At 37.0% G+C, this 18,743-nt stretch overlaps 1 protein-coding gene across 1 annotated transcript in view; it reads left to right on the top strand.

The window, feature by feature from the left end:
* The window catches only part of IL17REL (interleukin 17 receptor E like), a 43,657-nt gene extending 26,829 nt beyond the window's left edge, over positions 1-16,828 (top strand). Inside the window, exons 6-17 of the mRNA XM_054280275.1 lie at positions 1,539-1,583; positions 2,381-2,520; positions 2,785-2,856; positions 5,171-5,225; positions 5,899-6,062; positions 8,324-8,371; positions 9,027-9,084; positions 9,460-9,605; positions 12,053-12,112; positions 13,152-13,209; positions 15,777-15,831; positions 16,801-16,828. Coding sequence (XP_054136250.1) covers positions 1,539-1,583; positions 2,381-2,520; positions 2,785-2,856; positions 5,171-5,225; positions 5,899-6,062; positions 8,324-8,371; positions 9,027-9,084; positions 9,460-9,605; positions 12,053-12,112; positions 13,152-13,209; positions 15,777-15,831; positions 16,801-16,828 — 929 coding nt within the window. The remainder of the gene's footprint in view (positions 1-1,538; positions 1,584-2,380; positions 2,521-2,784; positions 2,857-5,170; positions 5,226-5,898; positions 6,063-8,323; positions 8,372-9,026; positions 9,085-9,459; positions 9,606-12,052; positions 12,113-13,151; positions 13,210-15,776; positions 15,832-16,800) is intronic.
* The last annotated feature ends 1,915 nt before the right edge of the window (positions 16,829-18,743 follow it).

Below are 18,743 nucleotides of genomic sequence, written 5' to 3'. Positions count from 1 at the left end.
GTCTTAGTTTACGTTTCAGTGATTTCTTTGTTGGCAAGTAAAGGCCTCGACTTGGTATAAAACCCAGAGTTTATGTCTAAAGCTATGTGGAAACTGAGCTTACACTATGCATTTGTCCCTGTTGCCCTCCTTGTGATTGGCACATGCTCCTTCTCTGCCTGCAGGTTCAGCCCTGCCTGCTCTCTGTGCCTCAGGTGGATCTTCTGCTTCTTTGCATGGGTGGCCCAGGGGTGGCTTCAGAAGCTGAGGAAAGCTTCATAAGAAAGTCTATAGAAATCTATTTTTACTTTCATTAACTACCTATTCTATAGCCTGTTTACATGTAACTGGAAAAGATTAGGTAGCATTTTTCCATGTTTTGGGGTGAAGTGCCCATGAATTTTTTACAAATTATGCCATGTGCACACAAAAATAGATTCAGCACTGTGGTCCAACCAAGATACAGTGTGGGCAGAGAAGGAAAAAGCAAAAAATGACATGAGACCCCTTGTTCAGTCCCAGGCTGGGATTGTCCTGCCTTCCCACCTCCAGAGCCCATGGGTGGATGGTTCCTGCCCTTGCCCCTTGGTACAGTGTCATTGCTGCTGCATGGTTTGACACTTGGGTACAAGTAAGGCCTTTCTGTGCTTAAAAAGCCTTCAGTTTTCTCATCAGTCCTGATTCACTACTGAATTTTATATATTTGAAGTATATATATTGAATTATATATATTTGAAGTTTTCTTATCAGTCTTGATTCACTATTGAACGATATATATTTGAAGTATATTCACTATTTGAATTATATAATATTGAAGTATATTATATATATTTTGTGAACAAAGAGGGGAGGAAGCAAGGTTTTACAAAGCCCAGTTTTAGACACATTAGGATGAGTGAACAAATGAAAATAGGAAATATTTCTTGGTGGAAAAGGACTCTGTGGGGAAATTAGAGTAAAATGCTGCTCCAATACTGTGTTATGCAAGGAGGGGTGAAAGCAACACATGAAAAGTTGTTTTAATGTTCTTAAAAGTTAAGTTTTGGAGATAAAAATACCAGATATTCTGAAAGTGTTGCCCGGCTTCTAATTCTGGTAAGCTCCCTGGGAGCTAGGTAGGGTGTTTCTTTCTAAGGCTGGAGTCAGAATAGCAAAAATACAGAATTATTGATAACAGAGACCTGAGCCTGGTAAACAATAGGAGTTGTTTTTTGAGGAAAAAGTAACCAAAATTAATATTATTGCTCACATTATTGTTAGGTTCTAGGTAAAGAAGTGTGGTGCTAAATCCTCAACTGCAGCCTTTACTGCTGATGAGGTTTCCCAGTATCTCCCCAGACAGGGGGATAGGTCCTTAAGGCATATTGTGATATAATCTCTGTGTGTGGGAAGAGTACTTATCTTTTTTGCAGTTTATCTAAAAGTGTATACAAGTCTGCCCTTAAAAAGAGGGATGAGAGAGGTTTCCTGTTGGGAATCTACTGGATAATTTGGCAGTTTGTTTACACAGTTGTGTGAATAAAGCAGCACTGAAACAGACTCTGCCTTCTCCCTTGCAGATTGCAGAAACAGTGATGTGGGAAAATATATTCCAGCTTGTTCAGGTGAGCTGATCTCCTGTGCAGCTTAGAGCCGTGAGACATTTCTGGTGACCTACACAATGACATGTTTTCATACTTAAATGAGCAGGGAGAAAAAAATTATGATTTCCAACTACCACTACTTATAATTACCATGTAGTTGATAGGTAATGTTCTGGAAATATATTGAAAATGCTACATGGGAGATAAAGATTTTGATATTCTATATGATTTATAAGCTTTTGGAAACAGATTTGTGTTCTTTTAATGCACTTTGGATTGCTGGTTTTATGTTTTATCTATTGAAGACCTCATAAATAGATTGAAATTGATTTGCCAAACTGCTATACTGCTTTTGGCATACCTGTGAATATATGTATTAAAAAATATTCCTTCTACATATTACACTTGTCTATCATAAATGCACATATTCTCTATGTAAGAAAATTACAATCTTGGGTTAATCAGCCCTTATAGTGGTATTATTGTGTATATTTCAAATATTTGTACATAAACTATATAAGATTCCAAGTACTAAGGTTGAAGTAAAATTGGCAGGTGTCTTGGTCTCTCAGTATTACAAGTGCTAACCTAAATAATGTTGAATGAAAATTATATCTCATAAAAAAAAGAGAACTATTAGAGTATAAAGTAATAATAATTTCAAAAATTCTAAGTAAGATTCTAAAGATGTTGATTTTCATCTCCATGAAGTTATGAAATATATTCTGTACCTTTTATAAACAGATAAAATAAAAAGAATAAAGTTATAAAGAAACAGATGTAATAATTTCATGCTTGATTTTATTTTTTTTTTCCAGCTGGAAAGTTAGCTTATAATTTAGACAGGGCAAGGAAAATGGTAACAGTGAATGTGTCCAACTTTCCCCGAGATCAAGATTACTACGTTCGCCTGTGCCACAAATGGTTCACCTGTGAAGATGCTGGGGCATTTGCTGTGGTGAGATAAACTCCTGGTGCTTTGGGGAACTGGGGAGGGTGTCTTGCAGGTGGCAATGCTCATTAAGGTCATAGTCACAGGAAATGCCACTTATGTCTATATCTACAGCTATATCATCTGTATCACCTACATAATCTATATCTGTAATTATCTATATCATCTCTGTCTATATTTATCTATATATCATCTATATCTATATCTATTATTTAGCTTTATTAAAAGTAATTTACTGTCCTGGATTTATGACCATCTTTTTCATTTCAGATAAAAGGAAAGGAATCTTTTAAATCCGTTTCTCTGAAATATTCTCAGCTACTCCCTTGTCTTTGCATTGAGGTAATACACTCTGGAATTTGGTATATATTTGTGTTTCTGACTGAAGAAATTTTATTAAGGATTTGTGCTAAGGAAAGGAGGAAAAATCTGAAGAAAAAGGCTCTAGGCCCAAGTTTTTGACTAAGGCTTTTTTTGACCTCAGAATTACATAAATGTAAGGAAGAGATTTTTTTTTAGTAGATGCTAAAACATGGCAATCAGAAGAAAATGGGACAAAATTGATAATAATTAATGGAATGTGTTGAGTAATATTATTTTGACTGATTTTTTATAAACAATGAAAAGACAGAAGACTTAATCTGACTGAATGTCAGCAGCATTTGATATAGTATGAGAAACTAAAACAGGAATTGAGGAAACTGAGAGTGATGGCAAGATTTGAGTGGTAGATAATACCTGGCTGCAGGGCCAACTCAGAAACTTCTGTTGGATGGGCCTGTGCTGGTAGGGAGGTTATTTAAGGATGACATGGGGACAAAATGCAGGAATGTGTAATAGGATTTGCTGGAACACAGTTGGGACCTATAATAAAAATGGAAGAGGGTCAGGGTGATTGGAGAAGACTAGAGATCTTCATATGTGACATAAATGAAGGATGATGAAGTGTAAAGGATGAAGTGCAAGTTCATGCATTTGCTCTGATAAAAAGAATTCTTGCTGTAGGATGTGAGTCCTCATTTAGAAATAACAGTGGAAGGAAAAAGATCTGGGTGAAATAGTTGATCACAGGGTGATTAACTAGCTTGCTTCAATGATGTCAACATGTAAACATGAACAAAAGTGTAGTGAGTTAGATTATTCCAAACTAACAGGAGAGTATGGGCAAGGCCTTCTTTGAAATACTGTAAGGAATTCTTGTATTCATCTTTAAGAAAGATTAATTCAAAAGGAAGATGCACATAAAAAATCTCTAGTGATCGGGGAATGAAGAGACTGTTTTACAAAGGAGATTCAAATACCATGTTTCCATTAGCCTGGTAAAACACATGCAAAGAGAAATTATGTTTGCTGTGTAAATACAGACCAGAAGGATCACTTATAAGGAAAAATAAGATAGGTTTTAAATGGAAGTCATTCTTGCAATGAGAACGAAGGGGGAAAAAATTCATTCCATGAATATATTCAGGATAGTTACAGATTTTTATGATAACCTGAGAAGTGAGATTTTGGAATGTCTTTCATACAAGGAATAAAAGATCCCAAACAAATTTAAAATTATCCTGCTAACATAGAAAGATGCTGTGTGAACCTAGTTTTCTCACTGAATTTTGAGGTTAGATTTACCTTGCAGATTAAGATACCTAAATGTAAATATCTAAATACAGATATCTACATTTGAATTAGGTGAATAAACTCTTAAAGTCAATAGAGAGGTAATTAATACAGTCAGTGCTCAACTGACCAAAGGTAGATGGCCAATCCTTTTGGGATGTGCTGGACTGCACTGTAGATTCCACTGGCTGCTCTGGCTAAAAGAGGTCTAAATAAGGCTACTGTGACAGTGATTTTGGCACTTTACTGACACTTAGATGTGTACATTGTGGGACCTAAAACCACATACCTAAATAGGCAAGCTGAACCACAAAGTCTTGTCGAAGCCTAGGGAATTTTTTCATTCCACTCTGAAAATATGAGATCACTAGAAAAATTTTATTTCTCTCAGTATATACTCTGCAAATAGGATTGCAGGGTAGAAATAGAAAATTCTGCAGTGCAGATAGAAAATTCTGCAATAAGATTGCTGAGCAAACAGATGGGAACAGAAACATTTGCACATGAATCTAAATAAATAGGGCATAGCAGCAGCCATGCACATATACTTGAAGATTGGGTTAAGTGTTAGTCTTCAGATATTAAGGATGCATCCTTTACCATTGCCTAGGCCAGGAGATCGTATATTATGACTATTGAATGTTTTGAGTCACCTAGAAAGGGAAATCAAAACATTCAATAATCATAATATAAGATCAATCACTGCAAGAAATTTAATGAAAATCAAAGTGGAAGATTTTCTAAATGAAATTGGACCAAATATGCAACTTAGAAATAGGATATAGTGTTAGAATGGATCACCTTAGTTCAATGCCCCTAATGATGAGCAACAAAATAAAAAAATGCTGCAAAACCTTTAAAAAATGACTTCCAAAGCTTTCTAACAAATATAGCATCCTTATCTTTGGCAGGAAGAATTTCTGTCACATTCTATCTGAAATGTTAAAAACATTAAAAACATTTATGTTAAAAATGTTTAAAAAATGGTAAAATGTTAAAAAAAATTGACAACCTGTAACTGATGTCCACTGTTTGGTTGTAGGGTTGGCTGGCACTTCCAGATGCAAGGAGGGTACAGCTTTGCCCCTTTGAAAATGGCAAGTACTGTGTGCTTACCCTTTATAGGAGTGACTTTCAGCAGCTCCATTAGTATGTCACAGGTTAAATTAATCTACACTGGAAATCATGTGTTGCAAAACTTCAAGGAAATCATCATATTGGTTTGTTTTACTGTGGGTAGATGAAACAACTTACTGTCAGACCAAATAATTCACCAAGTTTATGCCAACAAAAACACTAAGTAACTTTCTGGTCATTTCCCGCATTTGCTTAGGTGACACACAAACTGGGCAGAAGGAATAACGGGTCAGCTTAGAAATAGTGTGAGAAGAGGGCTTCAAGGAGACATTTGAGGGTGTCCAATACCCAACTCAAAGGAGGGAGCAAGGAGTTGAAAAAGGAGACAGTTAACTGTATATGAGTTCTATGCTTAACAGGAAATTATTCAAACAAATATTCCAGCAATATCAGAAATTCGTATGAGATGACAGCTCAGAAAGAAACAGAAAAACAGAAAAAGAAATTGTCTTATTTGCACCCATATGAAAGTATTTTTTTTACCAAGCAAATAGAAAAAAAGTGTGGCCTAAAATGTGTTTTATTGTGTTAAGTCCAAGATTTTGGTTTAAAGCACATGTACCAGACTTATTAGCTGTGTTGATTCCTGTCTGGACATTTTGAGTAATGTTTTCTCTCTCTCTTTGTGCACAGATACACAGGTGCTATGGGACAATATTGTTTATAACCCATCAACACAAACCCTTGCCTGGGAGCCAGCCTGTCCTGTCCTTGTCATGGTTAACCTCTGCAGGTTCACCAAGTTGAATGACCACTGTGAAGATATAGAAAAATCTTTCAAAAATTCTTCTGAGAAAGTAAGAGCTGTGGGGATTAATTCAAACTGTGAGATCGAAAAGCATCACCAAAGGCAAAATGTGAAGATCTAGATTTTGGAATAAGAGCAGTTGCAAATTGCTCTCTTCTCTGATACTTAAAATTATTCATAATCACAGTCTGTTCTTGCACATTAATCACATGATTTATTCAAAATAGTCACTGACTCATTATAAAGAAATAACAAGTGGAGATGACTGGGCAGCTAGTAATGTTTGCTAAATTCTTTGGGGTAAATAGGATCTGCTTTTTATTTATAGTTCACGTCAGGTTCCCTTTAAAGTAAGAAACAGACACACTGCGAGGACAACTCTTCTCATCTCTAGATAGGCATGGTAGGTTGGAGGGATTTCTCTCTGATGGTACCACCTTCTTTTTACTGTCACAAGAGTCTATTGTGATCAGATCAGATGTAGATATTTAACATTTAGACACCAGAAATATAAATTAAATGAAGCTAAACCTCTTTACATATTTCTGGAGACATAACAGTACTTTGGTTGGGCACAATTGTTTTGTAAATAAGATCTTCCTGAAGTGCCTTCCTCAACCTGGTCCAGTGTCTTGAAATTGTGGGTGCTGAAATATTGTGTCCCTTAGTTCTTCCAGCATTTATTTTCTCAAGTTGAGATGGGTTTTCAAATGCATATGTCTTGAATGGCTTAACACTTCAATACTGAATGCTCTGGCTTTTTGAGTTCATTAGAATTAGTTTTATCATGAAAAGTAATCACAATCAGGCTTGCCTGATTGTGGAGAGAAGGCTGTAAACTTAAAGTAACAACTGGAAAGGCAAAAAAAAAAAAATCAAACACAAGAGATTAATTCTGAAACTTTTGGATTAATATTATTATTCTGATGACATGACTGGGGAGGGGCTGACTCCAGACTGTCGAATACTTTTGTGATTAGGAACTCCTGGCCAAGCCTTTAGTGATTGTTCAGATTCATCATTTATGAGTTCCAACAAAGCTTTGATCTTGAGAAAACAGATTAATTTAATTCTAGATGTGAGTGATCCCTGTGGGATTATTCATCTGCTGGCAGCAAGTACAGTTCATTGCTTGCAGGAGAGAAAAAAGGGAGAAAAAGAAAATAAGACTAAAATGGGGTCTGGCTGGTAATGGTTGTATCTATCACCAGAACAGAAATCAAACTTATTACAGAGTGTGAATGTTTTTCTGTATTTACTGATTGCATTTAATGACTGAACATTAATATTAATCATAGAACCATAGAATATCCTGAGCTGGAAGGGACCCACAAGGATCATCAACATTCATGGATAGACTGGATTCTCTTTTTTTTCCTCGTTAATTCTAACAAGTTTGATAATGAATTTGGTCCATTTATTGTACTGTAACCCTGAAAACCACCCCTGTAGTATTCTGGAAACTACTGCAGATTGCTCAGACAGGGCCAGCTGCCCTGTGAATCCAGACAAGGGCACACACTCTAATACTGTGCACATGTACTGACTCAGGCACAAAAGCTGCATCGCTCCTCCTAACTGGGGCTGGGGCTTCCTCTGTCAATGACAAAGCTGTCTCCAGGTCTGAGCAGACTCCTGCAGAGCTATCTCCTGGGACACTGCTGTTATGTTCTCAAAAGAAGTAACAGGAAGGGTTTGGCCGTGTAGGATGCTCAGTCACTTTAGCAGCAGGGTTTATTTAAGTAGGATCATGTGTATAGCAATATGTGCAGCTATTGTTTTTATAAGAAAAGGCTCTTTGTGGTGAAGCCCTTGGTGGGTAAACAATTGTTAATCAAGAAAAACAACATTTTGTGGATTGCTTAAGTGTATTTCCAAAATTCAGCCTGCGTTTCACTGTTCTGAAATAAGGATATGGAAAATTCAAAGATTTCTCAACTGATGCTGGAATACTTTTGGATGTATGTTTAGGTGTTCTGATGAGTTGTTCATGAGTGGAAAATAAGGAGTTGAAATAAGTTGACTTTGTAATCAGAATTTTGCACAAGCCACCATAGAATCAATTAATTTAGCTCTAATGGGTCAGTCTGGCCATAAAAAATGCTACATATTGCAGATACAAGGGAGCACACTATTCAGTAATCCAAAGCAGCAGTTGTTTCTAATCATTTTATGTGATTAACTTCCTGGGAGATTTATGAATTAAACAAACCAGTTGCCTTTGCAGTAATCAAGCCAGGAAAATTTCAGTAGTTGATTTTGTGAAACTAGTTAATAAAACTAGCTAATGTTGACTGCCCTGTCTTCCAGCAGGTCAAATATTCTCGTGTGGACACTCACCCAAGACTTTGCATGAAGGTAAAGGAATTTCTTTGTAAAACACATATTAACTGCCCTTCTGTCTCTAAAATAAATGAGCTGCTGATGTTCTTTATGATCAATATTTTGTTTCATAGCTCTGATAAATGGGAACGGAGAATGAAGGAAAAGTGAAGGATTAGATTAGAAGGTGATAGTTTTGAAGTGCAACAGCAATGATAGATAAGACACAGGTCAGATTGTTCCCTTCCTTTTTGTCTATTTAAGAAAGCAGGAAAAAAAAGTTTTTGGACAATGCAAACTCTGAAGAATATGCTAAATTTAACATATAAAGTTTTTAATAGTAAATATTTGAAAATAAAATGATCAACACAGTACATTTAATGGTGAATCTCTTACTATTCTATTTGAGGGAAAAAAATCCAAATAAGGCCAATACAGACATATTATTGTTTTCTTTTTGATTACTTTCAAGTCAGTGGGACCAGATATTTCTATAAAATATGCATGATTAGAAATACCTGAAGAATTAGGGGATCTAATTTAAGTCAAGGCTTGGAAGATACAATAAAGAAGGGAAGCTGTGAATTAATCTTCTGCAACTTTCTGGAATGCCTTGATCATCACTAATTGAATATTTGCCACAGATTGAAATGGAAAATCCAGTTTTCATAACAGATTTCTCTGCTTTCAGTTTACCACCAAACGAGGATCCTGGATTAAATGTCCATTTGCTCATGGAGAATTTCCAGGTAAATATATATTTTTAAAATTGTAAATAAACATTAAATTGTAAAGAACATTATATTGTGGAAATTGTAAAGAGCATTATATTGTGGAAAATATTTAAATCACTAGATATGAGAAGTGAGAAATGTTCAACAACACTGTAAATTGTAAACTAAGTCAAAGAGACTTGACAGCTTTTTACTTCAATGTATCCTCAGCAGACCTAGTGTTCAACAGTATAAAAACTAAATCGTAGGAATCAAAATAATTAAAATAATTACTTGCATATCATTTGATAACACTGAAAAATACAAAAAGCTTTTATTTTAGGCATAAATTTAAGAGTATATTGTATGGTCCTTGCACATCTAAAAGTAAGTATTTTCCCCTAATATCAGCCTGGAAAATGAGGACTGCTGCAGTTGCAGAACAAATACAAGTTTTCTTCACATCCCAAACCAAGGCACAGTTCTCAGTGCTTGTGTGTAACAGGACGCAGATGGCTTCATGTGAATCTCTTGGGATGCACCATTCAGTCTCTGTGGTTTGTATATATTATTTCTTAAACTTTTTAAGGCTTTTAAACATACCTAATTTCATTAATTTATTATTCCATATATTGTTCTGCAGCTTGAATCCATTAATAAACCATGAACATATTGCAACAATTACTGGAACATTTTAAAAGCATGTAGTTCTAAATCTGATCTCACACTGAAACAAGAAATAAATAAAGATGCTGAAGTCCAATGAGTCACATCAAATGATGAGACTATTGAGGGGAACTTTAATATTCCTTTAATGTCCTTTTTGTAGTGTGGTATTTGTATTATGTATATAGCAAATGTTCCTGTGAATATTTCATATATGGGTCACTGACACAGCTGACCTGGCAAATCACACATCATGAAATGTAAGACTTGAGGCATCAATCCACGATGAACTCTAAATATCACAGCTGCCAATACAAACTCAACACGCAAAAAGGGCTCGTTTTCAGCCAAATTATCTATTTGAGCCAGCTGATGGTGTGGCTACACAACTGCTTCATCCAACAAAATGGGGACAGAGTGGGGAAAGATTATGGGAGGGTCAGATTTCAGTGTCAGGCAGCAGCTAGTCATGAGAGCCTCTTTCCTCTCTTGCAACTTAGTCTATGTCCCACACATTTTCAGTGCAGCACTGTGCTTTGCCCTTTAACCCTGCCTATCAGTTACCTTGTTGGCCCAACTGTGATCTGCTGAAAGACACATCTAGGAAGTGAGCTCAAAGAGAGGCCATAGTATTATTTTTCAAACAGGAGAATATTAGCAGGATAGATCCTAGCAGCTACTAGGACCACCATGCTGAAATACATCCATCTGGTTCAGCAGCCAGCTCCTCAGATCCACTGCTAAATAATAATCCACTGCTTCACTGACCAGGCACATGAGCTGGCACACAATGAATTTTGAGAAATTTGAGAAATCTAGATATTGTGATTTGAATTGTCACTCCTGGCTATGCCTGCTGCAGGAGGATGTGTTTTTGGACACACAAGCACAGCTCCTACCTCTGTCCTCTCTGTAAGATATATTCCAGCTGCACTTGTCACTATGCAGGGACACAATGCAACTCTGCCTTTTTCAGGTACTTGTGATTCTTCTAGTGGGAAGAGTGCACTTACCAGGCAGTTATGAACAAGCGTTTCTTAAACATGATGGGCTGGACACTGAATACTGAATTTGTTTTCTAATGGATCAGTTTAGATTGTTAGTGCACCTCTGGTGCTGAATGTAACAGAACAGCTGATAAAAAGAGTTTTCCAACTCAGCACAATCTGAGGACATGCAAAAATGGAAGATAATAACTTGCTCCTCTAGGAGTTCCCAGAGCTGAATAATCATGGCAAAAGGCTTGGGAAAAAACAGCTATCCTAATTAACACAGACCACAGAGGGCATTGGTGGCAATATCAAGAGTCTATCCTAAAGGGAAAAGCTGTCTGGAAAATGCTGTATTACTGGCAGAAATGGAGATCTTGTAGAAGAGTTGTCAACACTCAGGGAAGGTTCTCTTCAGCTGATCTATTTCACATGAAATCTGTGGAGTCTGTATTTTCTGGTTTTAAAGGTTCCCTGTGTGAATAGCTAAGTGAAAGGCATAATGGTGGAACACCAATAAATCACAGCTAGATATTGAAATGTGTGTTTCATGAAGGCACTGATGCATTTAGACATGTTGTTTTCTTCCCTTTGGTACACAGCTGTTATGTCTTCTGCTACTGTGACAGAATGGGACCCCAAATAAATTATATACAGTTCCTGTCTGAACACCATGAGCAGTGTACACAAAGCTTATATCAAGACCTCACTCTGTGTTCCCAGAAACCAATGTTGATCCTCTAACTACGAATTCCTCTTCAGTCATGCTTGAATTTATTCACCTAATTTGCCCCCAATTACTTTAGGAGTTTGCCACCCTGAAGAGAGTGGTGTAGGATGCATAGCTAGTGGTGGAGTAACAGACATTATTTTGAGGACAAACCATAATCAATCAGATATTAAATGTCAAGCCAGTCATTTAGGACAAATTTGCCCTAAGGCTCAGCTTGTTCTCTGCATACAATGGGATGGGAAGTCCAGAAGAGCTGTAAAGACAGGGTCATTCCTTCAGCTCATACACCAGGGAAAAGAAGCGAAGATGAGGAAGCAAACAGTAGGGGGGGGGGGGGGGGGGAATTTCCTCCTTGTGATGCTCCATAAAATGCAGTAACATTTGTCCTCTTCCTGTGCTGCCACCCTGTGCTTGGCAAAACTACACCAGCTGCTTATGGTCATTGAGATCTGGGGTTAGCTCTGAAAATAAATAACCTTCCATTGATTTTCTAACACAGTAGAATACTAATAGCATTATTGGGAACCAAAGCAAAGAACTGAAGAGACACAGTGTGTTTTCATTGTTTCCAGGTATGGAAAATGGCGATTTTCAGCTTCTTTTTTTTATTCATTAGGGAGATCCTGTTTCAATCACTATGTCACAGGAAATGTGTGGGTCAACAATTTGCATTCAGGTATGTGTCTTGCTTTTTGCCAGGTACCCTGTACAAAATGAACTAATAAAAAAATCATTAAGACACCTAGCAAACCAGCAAGTACTCTCACTGCTTTCTCCTCTCAGTTAAATCAGATTACTGTGCAAATCAAGTTGGCAAAGAGCATTATTTAAAGCTTGGTATGCTGCCACCACTTCTCTTTGAGATGACATTAATTAACTGAGAAGTTGCTCTCCATGATCTTGCTCCTTTGTCAGTGGCAGATAAAAGGATATCATCAGGATATTGCTAATCCTGTCTTTATGTGTTCCTTCATAAATAAAAAGTTCCAAGCTATCAAAAGATCCAAGTAAATAATAGATGAATTTTCAAAAATTGACATCGACTAGAAAAGGTGAGGCATATAGTAAACAGCACAGCAAGTGCATGGTGTCCTAGAATTAGCACTCAGGAAAGTAGAACTGAGCAAATTATTTCTGAGATTTCTGCACACTATTTCTGTAGCTGAACTTCATTAAGAAATTTTGTTCATAGAAAATGAGCATGAAGCTGATAGGTTTATGCCTCTCTGGAGTTAATGTTCTCAGCAGACACTGAAAGAAATGAGAGTGAGAGTGGAGCTCTGAGGCTCCAGCAGCTGCCCTGGAAGGCCCTTCTCACCTTCACTTTGTGCTGCTGGGAAGAAGGAGGGAAGATGAAAGTGAGATTGGCAAAAGCCTTCTGAGTAATGAGAGTGGTAGTTCTTTCCCTAGTGAGAAATGAAATTTGGTGGGGAGACTGATAATTTCCTGCATAAATTATTTATTTTGTAAGTAAGACATTATCTGTCAGTCAACAATAGCAAAAAAAATTATGATTAGCTCTATCATTTAGAGACCTAAAAGTGATTGCAACTCAATATATACTAGACCAGCAATCTCCATATGTGTATATTTAGAAACAGATTTAAAATGCAGTCCCTTGAGTAAACTAATAAAGCCATCTCGTTTTGTCAACACAAGTGCTTAGTAACAGCTCTGCTGAAAGGGGAATAAGCCTCAATTCTTTCTTTTGAAAGGGCTGGAGAACAGATGTGGATTATTCAGTTCCACTGCAGATCTGTGATACCTTCTGTGGTGAGTAGAATGTTAACAAAAGAAGCTTGGGTCTTGATTCTGTACAAGAGCACATTTGAAGTGAAGTGTGTTTTCACTGTGAAACTGAAGTGGGATTCACCTGACTGGATGTGGATGTGTGCATGAGAGCTGGATATGCTCAGAGTCTTTTATAGACAGTGGACTGATACACCTCATGAGCTACTTCAATTATCTCTGCAAGGGAAGCCTGTGTGTTGGCTGCTGTCTCTGCTTCCTGGGTGAATTCTTCACCTTGTGCCAGTTTCTGTGTGTCACACCTGTATTTACCTTGCTGTCAGTACATGAGGTAACTAGCTAAAAGCACACCTTGGCAAGAGGCACACACTGCTGCCATTGCAGTGACTGCAGCACAGCCCTGCTCTCAGTTCCCCCCCTGCAAATGGGACAGCAGCATTTCCCTCCACTTCCCAAAAACCAGAAATTTGCTTCTGGACATTATTATTATGATGACTTGAGGTACACTCAGATACACAATGGAGCCAGAATACTCTAGAACCTCCAAGCCCTGAAAGTAAGGTGTTGTAGAAATTAGTGAGTTCGGAGCAAACCAAGGCTGTGGGGTTTATGGTGTACAGTACAGAAGTGGATTGGCTAATTTAGAACTAAAAAGTCTAAAAGGAATCATACTGACAGAAGCCTCAATCTGAGCATTGCCAAAAACACTTCCCCAAACTCACACAACCAACCAACCTACATCTCCTTCTAGTTCACTGCAAATACAGTAAGCCCTGTGACAGATTTTCCCTGTTGTCTAAAAACACCTGTCAGTTAACTACAGCTTCAGACTTGGAAGCCTGATAATAAAAAGAAGGGAGCTTGAATTTGTGGTCTGAATGTAGTTCCCTGTGTAATCATTTGTATAATGCCAGATCAGGTTTCTTCTCCACTGAAAAACTTGTAACAGGCCCACTCAAGATGAATAAATTAAATTATCAGTGTTGTGGTTCATGCAGTGTGGGTGAACCACAGCATTTTCATTTTCCATATTTAAAAATATGCTATTAAAAATGCAGAGTATGACAAAAGCATGTAAAGTAATTAAAAGCTGTAAAGATGGCAGTCTTGGAATTTCCCTGCACTCATAGTAAGAGAGAATGTGTCTGTGCAGTAAATGAAAATAGCAGAACATCAAAAACTGACTAACGAACTTTTTGTGCGCAATATTTGATTTAAATATTTAAATAGTGAACATTTTTTCACAAGCTTGTTTGTTTGGTTTGGTTTTTTGTTGTGTTTGTGTGTAGGGTTTTTGTTGGTTTTTGTTGTTTTTTGGGTTTTTTTCCTTCTGATTAGGAATTTGTGGTGATTCAGAAAAAGAAGGAGAAAATGTGCACTTATCAAGAATGTCAGAACTGTAATATGTGATCACTGTATTTGTTGTACATTAACCTCATGCTTCATGGATCCTGACATAATTTATGGTTTTGGGACAATGTGATCTATATCAGTTGGTGATCAATCCATCTCTGTCTGTGGACCAGTGTTCCCAAAATCTCCCTGTAAGCAAGATGGTACAAGTCAGTGTCAGAGGTGGGACACTGCAGTGGGTTGGTCTGTCTCACTGCAATAATTCCAATGTTCTTAACGACCCATTGGAAGCCACCAGCTGCTTCTCAGGTGTAAGGTTTTTAATGTATCAGTGACAGCAAAACTACTAAGGGTTTTTGTATTCTTAAATGCATATTTTATATAAAAAAAGTATTTCTTAAACACTAGCCTTTTAAAATCAGGATGTGATGAAAGTTTCTTAAAGCAGTTACCAAGGGTGATAATTGTTACACTGGGATGCTGTTGTGTTTGGGCCTAAGATATTAAGGAAAGCCATCCATGTAAAAGTGAAGGCAATATTAAACTTGAGATTTGTCTGTAATCTGTGACAATATGGTTTATACAAATGTCAAAGCAAATGACAAATAATCTTGTAATGGCACAGTAAAAATATATACTGTGCACATCTTTGTAAAATAGAAACGTGCATGTTAAGTGTAACTGTTAAAGATAACAAGCACTGTCAGTGTGTTCAGAAGACTCATGATGTTATTAAAAAACAAGATTCCAGTCATAACAACATCTATTACAAAAGAGTCATTGTGTCTAACCATCAGGAAGGCTGCTCTTTACCCAAGCTTTTAGAAGAGCTTTCTGATATGTATAACTTATTATTCTACAATGGATAGCATTTTTCTATAAAGCTGTACATATTTTTTCTATATTTTATATAAAGCTGTGGAAATTACAATGGCTTGATCTTGTTTCCTCTACAATGGAAATGGGAAAATAATGTGGTGGTTTTTTAAAAATTTTGAATTTATTAGCATTGACTTGGAGGCAATATTTTGTGCTTCTTTCAAATTTTCTATTTCTTTTGACCACTTTTCTGGATTCTATTTAATAAAGACAAGCATTTTGAGACATTATTTCCTCTATAAAATAAGAACTTTATGTATTTTGTATGAAACAATAACCCATATCAGTTACTCTGAGAATAAATATGTGAATCATAATTAAAACCAAATGGCAACCTATATTTGAACTTGTTCCCTCAGGTTTTCATGGTCAGTCATACAGTGATGGAAATCCACCAAAAGCCATGACACACAGGTATCCATCTAATTTACAGTTTGAAGCATCTGTGGGAATGGGTGGGTTTTTAATCTTGAAACCATATTACTGTCCTTGTAACAGGCACAGAAGGAATATCTGAATGAATTTTGTATATGGCTAGAATGAATATCAGTTTCGTAACCCTCCCTTTCCCACTGAACACATTCCCTGCTTTTGTGCTCTCTCTTCTCTTGCTTTCTCTCTTTGCAGTTTAGTCTGGAATCAGAGGTAGCTGCCTTGCTGCCAAGGCGAGGAGAAAGGGAGGCAAATAACCAGTGCCAGTGAGAAGTTTGTAAAGTAACATCACAGCCTTCAGGAGCCCTGAAACCAGCTCAGATGTGCTGTGTGTGATATTCACATTATTAGCCCCTGTCCCCTGCTTTCTCACTGATGTTTGCATGCAGGTCGGATTCCTCTGTGCTCTCACTGATTAGACACATCTGCTCAGCTGTTCCAGTGCTGCTTCTTATTGCCACAGTCCTTTACTAAACACCTCTCCTAGGCTATAGACAAATAATCAGTAAATAATGCAGCCCATGGAGGTACAATTTGGCAGACCCTGAGCCCTTAAAAATTCTCTTCCTTTAAGGATACCTTTCAGAGCCAACCTAGAAAAGTGGGAGCAACCTAGAACTCCAGAGAAAATAGAGATGGTCTGAAAAAGTCTTGTTCAAAGATGGGGAAAAGAAGCAGCCTTGCAAAAGCTCTGCAAATCATGTGGTTGAGAAAGGGCTGCCATCCTTGCCCTGAGGCAGTCTTTTCCCTTTCAGAAGATACCACTCAGAATAAAGTATCTGATTTTGTTTATATGTTCATATAAACACTGTTTAAATTGTGACAGTCAAGTACACAATCTGTGGACAAATTGTTAGATTTGTTATTTTATACCAACTATATAGCAATGAACTTTTTCACACTTTGGAGAAAATAATAATAATCTTTTTTCTTCTTCTGTTTTTCTCCTAGGATGAAGAGTGTGGAGTCCTTGCATTGAATCTAATAACATGTTTTCAAGGTCCTCAGGATCTTCTCAACATTGTATTTTGGTGCAACTTGCAATTCTGGTCTAACTGGTCATCTCTCATGACAGTAGTTTCTAATTACTGTGAGATTATTCTCATGAGTGAAGAATTTAGCAAGTTGAGCCTACTGTAATATGACAAATTCAGATTGGGATTCCTTATTTCCCAGTATTTAAAAAAAGGGTCTTAGAATGACACAGACACATTTTATGAAAAATCCTTTCTTTAGGATTTTTTCTCCTGAGAAGTTGAGAGGCCTCAGGAACATAATGTAAGCATTGATTATCTGCTGCTGTGGAACGCAACAGGTGCATCTGTGATTGGTCTCATGTGGTTGTTTCTAATTAATGGCCAATCACAATCAGCTGGCTTGGACTCTGTCCGAGACACAAACCTTTGTTATTCTTTCCTATTCTATTCTTAGCTAGCCTTCTGATGAAATCCTTTCTTCTATTCTTTTAGTATAGTTTTAATATAATATATATAATAAATTAATAAATCAAGCCTTCTCAAACATGGAGTCAGATCCTTGTCTCTTCCCTCATCCTAAGATCCCTGTGAACAGTGTCAGTTAGATCACCTAGAAAATCAGGTCCACATTTCCCATCTAAAGTAGTATTTATATAAAACATGCTATAAGTGAATACTTTCATGGCACTTTGTGTACTTATAGAACAAATATTTGAGATTTTCTTGTTGTAGCTTTCATTTTTAAGCCATAAGCAAAAGTTTTTGAGAAATGAATAATGGAGGAAGTTTTCTCAGCTTTGATACATTATTCTTCTTTGCAATTTCCTGTCTTGATTTTCTCATGCCATTCTGATGATCTCACCATGACAGACCATGTTCTTTAAGTATATTTAACAACTGCTTTCTGTGTTTGCATTTGTGTTTGCCTTGGAGATAATTTTCCTATTTGTCTGAGGTCGTACATGTCTTTGGTTGATTGCTATTTAAAACTGTCTTGTGGAAATCTGGTCTAGAAAGAACCAGTTTAATGGAAATAGTTTTCCCCATTATATCAGTATTTATACTCAATTGTTCAGGATAATATTACACACTGTACTGATTAACAAATATTTGGCCTTTATTTCACTGAATAGTCCTGTCAAACATGCTTCCTGTTGTGTAACATGGGAAAAAAGTAAAATAAAAGATGATTAATAGCATATCCTGAAACCATGTGGAATTGATCATGTGAGATCAGGAATATGGGTGAGGAGTAAGGGAACAAGAAGTTAGTTGATCAATAAAAAATATTTTCCATCTGAATGTGTGGAGTTTTAAGAATTGTTTGTTTTGTTTCAAGCCATTCATTGACACTTTTATCAGTATGGTGTAAGAGACATGTCCATGCATTGAAACACAAGAATTTTTGAGGTGCCCTGGAGAGGTCAAGTCCTGCTTGACTCTTTTGATGTACAAGCTTTATTGTTTAGACTGCTCATCTATTAGATCTAGTCTCATTCCTAGCAGTGCTGCAGCTCCAAAGGCAGAGGTGGCAGGGCAGCATTCCTAGAGCACTGAGTTACTTCCTTTGTGAACCTGAAGCTCTGACCTACCCTGCTTTTCCTCTAACACCTTTCAGGCTGCAGCCAGGAACGAGACACTCGGCCACCCAGCTGAGAGAGCATCATTACTCTCTTCACTTTCTTCCAGTGGAAAAGTCTTTTCTGCAGGAAAGGTTGATTTGTACAGAGTGATTTTTATTGCCATGATATCTTAAGATCAACTTTATGAATATGTTCTCAGACTGAAAATTAATTGAAATGATACAGGTGTATCTAAGGCTAAAGCAAAACACCACCTCCAATGACAAGCTCATCTGATATCCTGAAGCAGCAACAGCTGTACTAAGCCCTGTGCTTTCAGTGAGAAAGTCCTGTT

The sequence above is a fragment of the Melozone crissalis genome, unplaced genomic scaffold (genome assembly GCF_028551555.1).
Source record: "Melozone crissalis strain CALT ecotype California unplaced genomic scaffold, PUWL_Pcris_2 ptg000004l_1, whole genome shotgun sequence".
Classification (NCBI taxonomy): Eukaryota; Metazoa; Chordata; class Aves; order Passeriformes; family Passerellidae; genus Melozone; species Melozone crissalis.
This window is presented reverse-complemented; position numbering and strand designations above follow the sequence as displayed.